The sequence below is a fragment of the Anguilla rostrata genome, chromosome 2 (genome assembly GCF_018555375.3).
Source record: "Anguilla rostrata isolate EN2019 chromosome 2, ASM1855537v3, whole genome shotgun sequence".
In the NCBI taxonomy this organism is placed as follows: Eukaryota; Metazoa; Chordata; class Actinopteri; order Anguilliformes; family Anguillidae; genus Anguilla; species Anguilla rostrata.
The window spans coordinates 73499240-73513143 of NC_057934.1; the positions used below are offsets into that span (position 1 = coordinate 73499240).

General features: G+C 47.9%; 2 protein-coding genes across 2 annotated transcripts; one reads left to right on the top strand and one right to left on the bottom strand.

Moving 5' to 3' along the window:
- Nucleotides 1–972: 972 nt before the first annotated feature.
- Nucleotides 973–10659, bottom strand: faap100 (FA core complex associated protein 100). The gene is made up of 9 exons (XM_064324943.1): nucleotides 10231–10659; nucleotides 9551–9669; nucleotides 9014–9185; nucleotides 8024–8729; nucleotides 7370–7526; nucleotides 6398–7250; nucleotides 4942–5058; nucleotides 1746–1832; nucleotides 973–1279 (listed from the first exon to the last, which is right to left on the bottom strand). Exons 1-9 carry the CDS (start codon nucleotides 10384–10386, stop codon nucleotides 1151–1153), a joined length of 2496 nt encoding a protein of 831 aa, XP_064181013.1. The 5' UTR covers nucleotides 10387–10659; the 3' UTR covers nucleotides 973–1150.
- A 30-nt stretch (nucleotides 10660–10689) lies between these two features.
- On the top strand, nucleotides 10690–13340 carry LOC135249441 (baculoviral IAP repeat-containing protein 5-like). The gene is made up of 4 exons (XM_064325093.1): nucleotides 10690–10939; nucleotides 11121–11230; nucleotides 11525–11642; nucleotides 12480–13340. Exons 1-4 carry the CDS (start codon nucleotides 10832–10834, stop codon nucleotides 12570–12572), a joined length of 429 nt encoding a protein of 142 aa, XP_064181163.1. The 5' UTR covers nucleotides 10690–10831; the 3' UTR covers nucleotides 12573–13340.
- The last annotated feature ends 564 nt before the right edge of the window (nucleotides 13341–13904 follow it).

The following is a 13904-nucleotide window of genomic DNA, read 5'->3' on the forward strand; positions in this document are numbered from 1 at the left end:
AATGCCTAAAATGTAAATGTAAAAAGGAAACAGATGATAGATGGTTGGTAAAGGCCCTTTTTATTTTAAAAACCCACTCACATTAGAAGGCAGGCTGAGCACAGTTCACTTTTTAAATACTTAGCGCCCATGTTTCGACACAGCTGAGTGTGAGCGTCAAGACATGCCTTTGAATGTGTTTGGCAGAGATCACCTGTCTCCAGTGACTTCAATGTGCAAGCCAGGCAGCTAGCCAGTCTGTTAGCCAGTCCGTTTGCTGACACAGATTGGCTTCACAGTGAATGACCCAGCGCCAGTGAAAGACGCACATCTTTTGCTTGCAGTAAAAGTTACATGAAAAACATTTAAGGCTTTTTGCACAAATTCTTCAGGACCATTTTCCACACCTCATCAGGAAGTGTATATTCTCATGGGCACTCAAGGTCTGCGGAAACTCAGTGAAAGTGTGCCTCTAGTGCCCTCTGCTGGACGGCTGTAACCTCACACACTAAATAGTATTTGCACTGTAACAGCCAGTAGTTAATAATGACAGCTTAAACAAAGCATGCAACCTATAATGCCACAGGAAAGATCTAGCAGTGTAAGTAAAAACTATGTTAAATCTGCACCACAAAAATAATGTAAGATTATCAGATCCATTTGACTTTGTATCTGCAGATTTAACTCCAGTCCTGGAGGGCCGCAGTGGCTGCAAGTTTAACTCCAGTTCTGGAGGGCCGCAGTGGCTGCATGTTTAACTCCAGTCCTGGAGGGCTGCGGGGGTAAAGAGGGACCCCACGGTGGTGTGCAGTGGTACGGGGTGAAGTGCAGGGGTACAGGGTGGAGTGTAGGGGTACAGGGTGGAGTGCAGGGGAGTGCGACGGGTGGAGTGCAGGGGTACAGGGTGGAGTGCAGGGGTACGGGTGGAGTGCAGGAGTGCAGTGCAGGGTACGGGGTGGAGTGCAGGGTAGGGTGGATGCAGGTAAGGGTGGGGCAGGGGTACGGGGTGGAGTGCAGGGGTACGGGGTGGTGTGCAGGGGTACGGGGTGGAGTGCAGGGGTACGGGGTGGTGTGCAGGGGTACGGGGTGGAGTGCAGGGGTACAGGGTGGGGTGCAGGGGTACAGGGTGGTGTGCAGGGGTACGGGGTGGTATGGGGGACCCCCGTGTGGCTCAGAGACAGAGAAGCAGACCCTCTCTCAGCCGCTGGTAGGCCTGGATCAGTTTGTGGGCGATCCTCTCGGGCTGTGCCACGCCCAGAGCAGCAGGAGCGCGGGACTCCTGTATCTCCTCACACAGGGCCTGAGAGCAAGAGGAGGGGCTATTAGTGCTAGGCAACCACAGAACCATTCCTGCCATGGCAGCAATTGAACCTATTCCTGACTTTCTGAACATCAGATGAAGTCTGTTGATCATAGCACTAATAATAATAATAATAATAAGAAGAAAGACATTAAATATTAATATCCATCCATCCACTATCTATACCTGCTTATCCTGACCTCAGCCTGCAGTAAGACCCTGCCCCCTGCCCTCTGACCTCAGCCTCCAGTAAGACCCCGCCCCCTGCCCTCTGACCTCAGCCTGCAGTAAGACCCTGCCCCCTGCCCTCTGACCTCAGCCTCCAGTAAGACCCCGCCCCCTGCCCTCTGACCTCAGCCTGCAGTAAGACCCCGCCCCCTGCCCTCTGACCTCAGCCTGCAGTAAGACTCCGCCCCCTGCCCTCTGACCTCAGCCTGCAGTAAGACCCCACGCCCTGCCCTCTGACCTCTGCCTCCAGTAAGACTTGTTGGAGTCTTTGTCCTTGCAATTGCAGGGGGGGCTCTGTTGTCGTGGCAACCTCCTTAAACAGAACCTGAAAAAGGAGGAATAACCAAAGCAGATAAAAACCAGTTCAGATCAGATTTCAAAACCTCATACCCTGGGTCCCCACAAGAAACCTCACACTCTGGGTCCCCAAAGAAACCTCACACCCTGGGTCCCCACAAGAAACTTCACACTCTGGGTCCCCACAAGAAACCTCACACCCTGGGTCCCCACAAGAAACCTCAAGAATTCTCCCTACATGTCAGCTAAGGAGGTGTCAGCAGGTTTCCTGGCCACTGTGGCCTCTGGCTAGCTCTGTAGGAGTCTAGGCCTGAGTAAACCAGCATACAGCGATAAATCCTTTGTTATTTGCGCTAGATGAATAACATTTAACCTCTTAGCGTAAAGCCCCTAGTGGTCGGCACGCTGGCGTGCCAAGATAACTAAACTCAGACATTCAGTGCTACTGCAACCAAAGTATGAGTTAAAAACAGAAACGTGTTGTTTTAGTTTCATTAGTAGATGATACACAACAACTATGCTGAATACGGAGTTTCGCAGCGCCACCATTGTCACTCTGGTCGTTCATTTAACACGCACCCCCTCCCTGCAGTCTCATCTGCAACTACACCCCCCACCCATGACATAATGGACAATACTGTCTATCTGGGTATTCATAAAAATATTCTTTCACCACTCAAAAATCATATTCCGTCATAGCAACAAGATAAACCCAACAACAGCCCTAAGATATGCCTATACAGCAGTGAAAACACTGCTCACTGAATAACGAAATAAATGAGAAAAAGTTTTAAAAAATGATACCATGTCATTCTACAGTCAATATCTGGGACTAAATATTGAATAAATATACAACCCTACTGTTGGTTATACGTGTAGAGATGTCTCTTTTGAGTGGTCATATATTGTCTTGGACAATTCATTTGTGAAATATACACGCATTTATGATGCCTGGGTACCTTCCAAAATAGCTGTGCGTAATACCACACGTGTTGTTTATGGCATTGTCGCCCTTTTTAGTACAGTCTGGCTTGATTGACAATTCATTTATTCAGTAGGTGAGAGTATAAGCTTTCTAACGATGTATAACATGTCTAATTTTGCTTTTGGAATAGCGTTTCATAGGTCAGCGTAATCGAAAGTTTTGTTATCATTGCATTCACTTTCGCATTCGCACTGTGGTAGCAGTAAGGCTGGATTCACACCAGATCAGGCAATGTGGCACCTTGCCACAGGGCTGTGCGGCGGTGTGGGCGTGTCACTACATGGCCCATTTGTGTGACGTCATGTTGTGAACTTGAACCCCTCCCCCTGTCCGCTACTCCAAAAAAGAAAAAAAAAACAACAAACCGAAGGAAGCTTCTTGCAATCGTTATTTTGCAGCGTAGACTGCCAGCCACACGCAGACTCGAAGCTGGGTACACAAATAAACAAGCGAGGACACAACTGGTAGAGTATCATCGTTTGGTCCATGAACTCCATAGTGCTAGGTACAATAAACTAACATGCAAGAACTGCTAAATAGCGAATCTTTTATACAGCTTAATCCGACGTTGGATTTGATTTAGCTAGTAATTATGTTCGTACTCGCTTACCGTACGTCAAATCACGATGCGTCATCATCAAATCTTGAAATGAATAATCATAATCATCTGCATTGCTCGTAAACAGGACTGCTACATGGTAATTCAAACAACTTACGTGATGGGCCACTGCAGCGTGATGTCAGGTTGCGTTCCGGCAAAAGTTGATTCTGGTTCTGCTTTCTTGCCGCAGGCCGCTACGGTTTTTTCCTGCGCCCCATGCGGTCCCCACTGCCGCAGCCTAAACGCACTGCCCCCATTCAAATGAATGGGAAGACTGCCGTTTTACCGCATTGCCTGATCTGGCGTGGATACAGCCCAAAAGACACTGCACCTAACCAAACGTTGTCAACGATTTTTCGTAATTTCTTGGAAAATACTATTATTATTGAGGACTTCTGGGCATAGCTAAGCCATATGTTTGCTGACAGACCTAGCTGACATCATTTTCTGGTGTAAGACAGAAGCGGATAGAACAGTATCATTGATTTACTCTCTGTCTCTGTCTCTATCTACTGAAAACAGATAAGATTTCATCATTGCTATGTAAGTATTACTGTGCAAAATATTTCGGTTATATACGTTATTTTTTAAATTGAGTGTCTTTAAATAGGTTAGTGGTATTTTATAATGAGGATATTTCACACTGTAATGTAAGCGTTCGTTGGTAGTCTAGTAGTTTTTGTGAAGCATGCAACAGTGATGACCAGAGTGTTGGAACATTGCCAAAACGTGGTGATGGACGGTTGAAAATTGTTTTCATATCGTCCCACCCCCATACAAGAGAATAGAGTACATAAATACATACAAGAGTTAATTATTACACATTTAGGTACTGTACAGCATTGTGTGACAATATTTTTGCATTATTGTTAAATCTGACATCAATGTTTCACCTTAAACCTTCATAAGGGGCTCATTCATATGCTTTACAATTGACAAAAAGCATTATATTCCCTTTTGGAGAGATTTTGGATATGTTTCTGGACCCCTAGATATTTTAGACCACTGTACTGATAGAGAGCTTGTAATTACCACTTGGAAATGATGCAAGTGAGTTTCTTGAGTAAAAACAGTTGATTTGTAGTGAAATACGTGAATATGCTGTGATTTACAGCAATGCATAATTTAGACATTTTGGGTAGATTTGGAGACGCTGGGTACACTGCTTAGTTTTTGCTTCGTAGATCTTTAGTAGTTCTACATATCCACCCTTAGATTTTATGAACTTGTGGTCAAGAAGTTTTTGATCCAGGACATGTATACTTTTTTTTTGCCAAGACAATTGCATTTGTGGCACTTTATTTCTTCCAAAATTATGAACATAAAGTAATCTAAGCTAGTATTGTAAATTGTACAAATGTCCTGCTTCATTTAAGCTATTTTTCAAGTGTCTGTGGTGTTCACATCTGGAGTTATAAAGCTTTAAATAGGGTACCCCCTAAATGGGCAAGGATTGGCCAGATTTGGCGTGTGCGCTGAGGGTTTAACTGACTGAAAAGTCCAGGTTATTAACAGCCGCTTGCAGAACCCTCAGAACCTGCAGAGTGTTACCTGGAGACGGCGAAGCAGGGCATGGTGCAGTACACACACCGCCCTCAGGGAGGCGCTCTCCACCCTCAGCTCCACAGCACAGACTGGCCCGCCTCCACACACCTGGCTCACCGTCACCTGCAGCATGAGCGAAGAGTGCGTTTATAACAGTGAGCGGACAGTGCGTTACAAAGAGCGAGGAGTGTGTTGAACAGTGAGTGCAGAGTGGGGCTGGGCAATATATCGATATTATATCGATATCGTGACATGAGACTACACATTGTCTGGGATTTTGTATGTCGTAATATCGTGATATGGCATGAGTGTTGTCTTTTCCTGGTTTTAAAGGCAGCATTACAGTAAAGTGATGCAATTTTCTGAACTTACCTGACTGTTCTAGCTGTTCTATCATTTGCCTTTACCCACTTATTTATTACATAGGCATTACTGATGATTATTTATCACAAATCTCATTGTCTAATTTTGTACCAATATTCATCCCCACAATATCGATATTGAGGTATTTGTTAAAAAAAATATTTATTATATTTGATTTTCTCCATATCGCCCAGCCCTAGTGCAGAGTGTGTTACACAGTGAGTGGAGAGTGTGTTAAACAGAGCAAAGAGTGTGTTAAACAGTGAGGAGAGAGTGTGTTACACAGAGCAAAGAGTGTGTTACACAGTGAGCAGAGAGTGTGTTGCACAGTGAGAGGAGAGTGTGTTACACAGTGAGTGGAGAGTGTTACACAGTCAGCAGAGAGTGTGTTGCACAGTGAGTGGAGAGTGTGTTACACAGTGAGCAGAGAGTGTGTTAAACAGTAAGTGGGGAGTGTGTTACACAGTGAGTGAAGAGTGCGTTACACAGTGAGCAGAGAGTGTGTTACACAGTGAGCAGAGAGTGCGTTACACAGTGAGTGGAGAGTGTGTTACACAGTGAGCGGAGAGTGTGTTACACAGTTAGCAGAGAGTGTGTTACACAGTGAGCAGAGAGTGTGTTGCACAGTCAGCGGAGAGTGTGTTACACAGTGAGCAGAGAGTGTGTTACACAGTGAGTGGAGAGTGCGTTACACAGTGAGTGGAGTGTGTTACACAGTGAGTGGAGAGTGCGATACACAGGGAGGAGAGAGTGCGTTACACAGTGAGCGGAGAGTGTGTTACACAGTGAGCAGAGAGTGTGTTACACAGTGAGCGGAGAGTGTGTTACACAGTGAGCGGAGAGTGTGTTACACAGTGAGCGGAGAGTGTGTTACACAGTGAGCAGAGAGTGTGTTACACAGTGAGCGGAGAGTGTGTTACACAGTGAGCGGAGAGTGTGTTACACAGTGAACAGAGAGTGTGTTACACAGTGAGCAGAGAGTGCGTTACACAGTGAGTGGAGAGTGTGTTACACAGTGAGCGGAGTGTGTGTTATACAGTGAGCAGAGAGTGTGTTACACAGTGAGCAGAGAGTGTGTTATAAAGTAGTGGTGTTTCACCTCTTTGGCGGTCAGCTTCAGTGCGTCTCCCCCAGGACCGTGGGCGTATACAGGGGGGCACCCCTGACCCCCCCTCTGGAACCCGCGTGCATCAGACAGCAGCCAGCCCAGCAGAGCGTTTGGGGTGGGCTCCATCCCCAGCGTGGTCTTCAGCCCACCGCAGGACACCCTGACAGACGCTGCAAACGCTCCGCCCTGGGACACGCCCGCGGCCCCGCCCTGCCGTGGCTCCGCCCCCCGGGAGCTCAGGAAGGTCTGGACCAGATCCGCACCAGAACCAGAACCAGGAGCAGGTCCAGGGGCATTTGTGGGGCCTGGTGGGCAATCCAGGTGCAGACAGTCCAACCAGTCGAGGGTCTCGCAGTTCAGTGGCAGGCTCAGACAGCCACACCCATCCCCCCCAGCATCTCGCAATCCCAGCATGCCTTGCAAAGAGTACACCAGCCAACTCCGGACCATCAATGGGAGGGATAAGCCGTCCTCTCCCGCCAGTGGCAGAGTCTCCTCCATGCTGCCGTTCTGAGTGAGGGTTTTTAGGGGGAACGTGTAGGTCCTGACGGGGGGTCCCCCCTGCGTGTGTGGGGCACGGGACAGGGGTGCCAGCTGCAGGCACAGAGCCCAGCCTGACTCCAGAACAAAACTGCTGGAGTTTTCCAGAACACAGCTCAACATCAGACAGTCCTGCTGCAAGGAGCTGGCCCACCTGACCGCCACCCGACACCTGATTGGCTGCTGTTGGGCTGTGTCTTCACCTTCCTGATTGGGCCGCAGGAGGCTGCAGACATTCAGGACGTGGTTCAGGCTCCGAAGTGCTGTCCTTTTGGACTGGATACTGTCCTCTAGGGAGGACGCTCTGGGTAAAAACAGAAAGGACGGGATCCTGCTCTCTGTGGAGGACACTCTGGGTAAAAAGAGGCTCACTCTGTACGATGTGCTCAGCACCACGCCTGAACGTGGCCAGCGCAGACTCACCTGTGAGCCACGTGCCCGATGCCGGCAAGCAGGTCTGAGATTCTCTGGCCCACCTGCGCTGCAGACACCAAGGATGCATAACTGCTGTCTGTCTCCTCAGGTAACGTCACCTCTAGGAGTCTCCCCGTTAGAGACACACACAGCAGCTGCACTGCACCTGTACACATACACACACACACGTACGCACGCACACACACATACGTACGCACGCACACACACACACGTACGCACGCACACACACACACACGTACGCACGCACGCACGCACACACACACACACGCATGCATACGCACGCACACACACACGCATGCACACACACATACACACACGCACGCGCACACACACACACACGCACGCACGCATGCACACACACGCACGCACGCACACACACATACACACATGCATGCACGCACACACACACACACACACACACACAAAGAAATATACCTCATTTGCTGTACAGAGCAGCAAGATTCTAAACTCTCAGGAGATTGTGAATCTTCAGGAAGTGTGAGTGAGAGGCTGGAAGTCTGAGTGAGAGAGACAGGAAGTCCTGTTCAGGAAGTGTGAGAGAGGCAGGAAGTGCTCTTCAGGAAGTGTGAGTGAGAGAAGCAGGGAGTGATCTTCAGGAAGTCAGAAAGCGAGGCCCTGTACCTGAGGGGTCCTGTGTGGGCGTAGCCAGCCCTATCACCCTGGTGACGTTCAGGCTGAGTGGCGTCTGAACCGCAGGATGGGGAAGGTTGGAATCGGTGTCGGGGGAGGGGCTCCTGGCGAGCGACAGGGCCAGTAGGTCCGTGCAGGTGCTGTAGTACAGGTGTGTGTCGCTGACGCATGCACACTCCACCGGCCCCTGCACCCTCCGCTCCTCAAACCCAGCCACTGCGCCCTCCGGCCCCTCCTCTGCCCAAACCTGCAGCACCGCCCCGCCCCGCCCCACCACCACCAGGCAAGTGGGCCCGCCCCCCATCGCCACAGAGCTTCCGATGAACCTGATTGGCTGCTCCAGGCTGTGAAGCACCCTAACTCTGCAGCCCTGACCCCTGACCTCTGACCCTCCGGGGAGCAGCAGGGGTAGGCAGCAGAGCCGCCCGTCCGGCAGGCCGCAGAGGATCATGGGAGAAGAGAGGAGAGAGGCGTCCACACCGAAGAGGAGGCGGAAAAGGACAGGCTCCAGGAGAAAATGGCCGTCACCTCCCCCTGCCCCTGACCTCCCACCCTGCGCACAGACACAGCACAGTACAGGGAGCATGAGCGCCCCCTGCCTGTCAGCTCTCGCCGCTGCGCTGGGGCCTGCGGTGGAAACCGCCGGAACACTCAGCTCTGCTAGTCTGCGGTAGCAGGAGGAAGCATCGCCTGGGATCTGGGGGGGGCAGAGTAGCACAATGGTTAGGGAACTGGGTCTGTAACTCAGGGCTGCAGGTTCAAATTTGCAGGTGGGGGCACAGCCATTTTACCCATGAACAATGCACTTATCCTGAATTGCTTCAGTAAATATTCTGCTGTGCATGCGTACTGTTTGCAGTTCTGTGGATAACAGTGCCTGAATGCATAACTTCACCGGCACACATTTTGCAGAGTCTTATACAGAATGGCTTATACAGAATGACTAGCATAAGTGCACACACAAATACTAATACACTGTACCTCATACAGCCCAAACTGCCAGACACCGTCTCCCAATGCAACTGCCACCAGAACCTTCTCCGTCACCACAAACGAGCGGATCTGGGGATCCCTGATCACACAGGACTCAGACACCACCCTGAAACAGGCTGGGCTAGGGGAGTCGCCCCCTGGGGGTCTGGAGGACAGAGTTCTGCAGGAGAGGAGAGGAGGAGAGTGAGTGAGTGAGAGTGAGAGAGAGTGAGAGAGAGAGAGAGAGCGAGAGACAAAGTGAGTAAGTGAGAGAGTGTGCACGGTTAAATTGACCTTGACAGGTATACATGCTGCAAACATGACTGCTGCTAAACCCACACACCCCGCAGAAACACGTCTGAGTAACGAGCCTTACCGCCATCTATAATACCAAAAGTAATATATCACTGTTCGATATTTGGAGTTAAAATGCAGCACACCAGTCCACTCGCATGTGCCCAAAGCACCAGTCTAAAACATAGTTGGTTTTGCTGATATGAAGCGAAGCTTAGAGGGACCTGTAGTCTTTGTTGTTTGGGGATGTACCTGGGCTGCTGTGGTAGAGACGTAAAGTAAACCCCGTCGCGCTCACAGAGAACGTAAACTCCATGTCCGTCAGCACTCGGCACTAGCTGCGTCACTCGACCTGAAAATGTATGAGTTTCCTGCGGAAGAATACAGCGGTTTTCACTGCGTGTGCTTCTGGTTCCTACAGCAACCTCTGATTTTTAAACAGCTCTTAAACGTTGTTATTTAGAAACTTCGCGTCTATTGAAAGATAATTTAGCCTCTAAAGGTCACATTATGTCAGAATAGCAGTGCACCCTATGAAGGGACTTTTAATCAGTCCGCTCACCTAAAGCTTCATCTTCTGTGAAGTGCTGTACGGCAAATTATCCCCTTATAAAAATGTTTTGATGGATTAAATTACAGACTGACAGACCATATTCAGATAAGGAGAACCGTGTGACAGTGAAAAACATGAAAGAACCTCTCTTGACGCAATGCTAACAGCGATATAACTGCACAGTAAACCAGATCCACACACTCAGAATCATTTCATAAAACATTAGCTAATAGCAAACATCACAAACATTCTTAATATCACGTTAGCAACCTGTGCTAGTGTAAAACTAACCATAGTCGTTTAAAAACTACGTTTGCCATCATGTACATTTTTATCATTCATATTATTAGTAGTAGTGATGTCATTATCTGACACTTGCCGTCACTCCTCGCTCCAAACCACTGCAGGTGAACACCTGGCTGGTTCCGTTGCTGATGACGGTCTTGGGTTCCGTCCCAAAGCGGATCACCTGGGCAGGTTTGGAGGAAGCTTGAAACTCCGCCAGAGATTTTACCGAACATCGCATTCCTGTCATCGCCACAAAGTACCTAGCTATCCAGCGCTCACCTACAGCTAGATCGGACTTCACTCGGCTAAGCCTAAACCCAATATGCAAGCCAGCAGCCTCTGCTAGCAGAATTAACCAGCTGTCCTTGCATAGCAGTTAGCCAGCATGAAGCTGTCAGTTCTGTTAATTCTGAATTACTTTAGTTGTATGTTATATAACTTCCTAAATAATGCTGATTTTCTTTAGCTACATGTAGCAACTTAGTAAACCATGTTGTAAACATGCCCTCTTCTACCAACTGTGCCGCGCTTGTTATTCAGCCAATCACAATCGCTAAACCGAAGGGACGTGACGCTTTGCGTAATGACGTCTCTCCAATGAGTAAACCCGCTGAAAATTTAAACCTACTGGAGACCTTTGTGAAGGACGAGTGAGTGAAGAGTGGCAAGCGGAAATCGAACTGGGGAAAGATATGGAGCTTATGAACGAGGAGCACATCAAAATGTACTTTTATGAGAACAGATTGAAAACATATATGGGATGGCCATTTGAGGAGGGCTGCGCGTGTACTCCAGAAAATGTGAGTAAAGTTGCTGTCGTGCGCTAACGCTAGCAGGCTAGCTTAGGTAAGGTATCATAAAATGGTGAATTGGGGTTGTGTTCCACAATCTAACGTTTCTACAGTAGGTCATGTGTATTGATACTGTTTAAGGGACGCCACATGCTCGACTGACGCTCCAGCTGATAATATTTGTTCCTAGATGGCCAGAGCAGGATTTATCCACACTCCCGCGGAAAACTGCCCGGACGTGGCCCAGTGCTTCTTCTGCTATAAAGAGCTGGAAGGCTGGGAACCGGAGGACGATCCAGAGTAAGTTGTGCGTTTTATTTTAAAAACACCCGACCGGTAATTTATCTTGCGCTATTCAATAAATGCATATGATGTTAGGGAATTTGCATGATTTTCAGGTAATTAACATTTCCCTGTATGTATGTGAATGTGCGATGGTCTCGGTACTTCAACTACTTCTAGTGCTAGTTAGCAATGGCGGCTCCTGTTTACATCCTCTGCCAAACGCTCGCTATATCGCGTAGAAAGCCACTTTATTCCATCTCAGTATGTTAATTGTAACGTTAGCTTAGTGTTTTGGTTTCTCTTCCACAGAAAAGAGCACAAAGCTCATTCGCCGTCCTGCAATTTCATTAGTCTCAAAAAGGACGTGATGGAACTCAGCGTGGAGGAGTTCCTTAAACTTCAGAAGGACAGACAGAAGTTCCTGATCGTAAGTCGCTGGGATCACCACAGACCTGGTTACCAGTCTCGGGCGGTTTACTTCGAAAATGTATTCCAGTACATACAGTATTACAAATGGCATGACTAAAATGTTATTTTTTAATGTTATCTGTTGTATTTCTCAATGTCTAAGCTGATTACTTTTGAACTGCCTGTGCCCTCAATAACACCCAGGTATAGAACAGCACGTGAACGGCTGGCTTTTGACGAACTTTGTCCCTGTAGGAAACGCAAATATGGCTTTCTACTCCGCAATGTAGAGTTAGTTTGATCACTACACTGAGTAAATCCTGGAACTCTCCCAAATCTGGAAGATGGACTGAAGTGAAAGGAACTGTTCCAGGCTTTACTCAGTGCAGTTATCCAGCGAACTGTTATCTTGCTTCATGAAACAATCCCCTGATCTTTTCCATTTAAAATCCACATTATTATGAAGTTGACACCAATGGCATAACTTTGGTCTGAATTGGGGGGGGGGGGGGGCATTAAAAAGCATACTGCACAATATGGGGGGGGGGGGGGCTGGGTAGCAGATCTGGGCTTGCGGTGGAAAACTACTTCAGAAACATTGAACCATGAGCTGTGCTCCTGGACAGGGTGCTTGCTGTGGCGCAGGATTTCTACGCTTTTCTTTTCATTCTTCACCACTCATTGCATTCGTATCTTTGTTAAATCATTCGGTGGTGGAGATTCCGACTGTAAACTGACCTCCCACCCTCCTCCCCTCTCCCTCCCTCCTCCCCTCCCCTCTCTCTCTCCCACCCTCCTCCCCTCTCTCTCTCTCTCTCTCCTTCCTTCCCTCCCTCTCTCTCTCTCCCTCCCTCAGAAAAAGAAGTGTGGTCAGGTGATTGATAAGTTCGAGCAGGCGGCACAGTTGCGGAGGATGGAGATCATAAAGACGGCGATGGAGGAGGAGTGAGCAGCAGTGAGGCCCCGCCCACATCCCATAGCCCCGCCCACAGCCGTGCCGGCGGGCACGTCTCTCTCTGCTGCCTGTCGCGGTGTGGCCATGCTGGGACCCTCTGTGGCTTTATTTATATTCTGTATGTACATATTTTAAATATTTTTAATTCCAAAAGGAATTTACAAATTTCAAATTTTTGTAAGATTTTCTTTTAAGAATTGTAAACGACTTCTCTTCTGTAAATTTTAGTTTTTATGTGGGGGGTGGTGGGGGGTTGTTGGCATTCTCAGACTGGCTTATGTAAAATATGGTTAAAGCTGCTCTTTAAGACCATACTAATGAAGTTACTCAAGTTCCTGTTTATTTTTAATTCCTAAAAAGCTGTAAAACCTTTATCAGGGAGAGGATAATACTTGCTGGTCTTCATGGTCCTGCTGGCCTGGTCCTGGGCTTACTGGACTTTATGGTTCTGCTGGCCTGGTTCTGGCCACATTGACCATTTCCATAGTCTTAAGAGCCCATGGATGCAGTCCAGTCATAAAGATCTGAAACCATATTTTACTTTGGATATGACATCCAAACACATGGTCAAAAAGCTGCATTTTGGCCTCTTTTTCCTTCTGCAGTTTTAGTACTTGTTGTTCAACACAGGTTTTGTGTGTACTAAAGAGACTTTCCCTGTATGATGATCATGTCAGTGACTAATCCTGTGTTTAGAAAAGTGCTGTGGTTTTAATCTGGAGTTGAGGTAAGAGAATACAGAATAAATGGATTTACATTTTTTATTTGGCTGGATGAGATTTTATTTGAAGAATAACTGAGGTTTTTCTTCCAACTGGAGAGTTGTTTTAACCTTGTATACTCACTTTAGGAATAAAGGTCTGAAAAGTGTGAAAGGTAAATGCTTACCCCCTGGGGTAGCACCCTATAGATATGCACCAGGTACTTTAAGGGCACTGTACGTGTGGGAAATTGGCCCTGGTAGCTGTTTATCCACTTTTATTCCGTTTAACCGTATAACCATTTGTAACTGTCTTGAAGTTTTATCCACACTGTCCAATCGACTTTTGTCTGCACAACCCCTGCAATTTTGAGTTGGGGTGGGGGTGGGGCAGGGAGCGGGCACTGTTCCAGAGGTGGGGGCCATATGAGTGGAAAGCCACCACCACAGGCTTTAGTCGTAAATTTAGGAATTTTTCAAATTAGGGAGTCTTGTGGGTCTGAGTGCTCTGCTAGGAACATATTTAGGAAGCAGATCAGTAATGAATTCAGGGACAAGTGCATGAACAGATTTAAAAATAATCTTAAGATCAATTCTAAAATGAATGGGTAACCAGTGTAAGGACT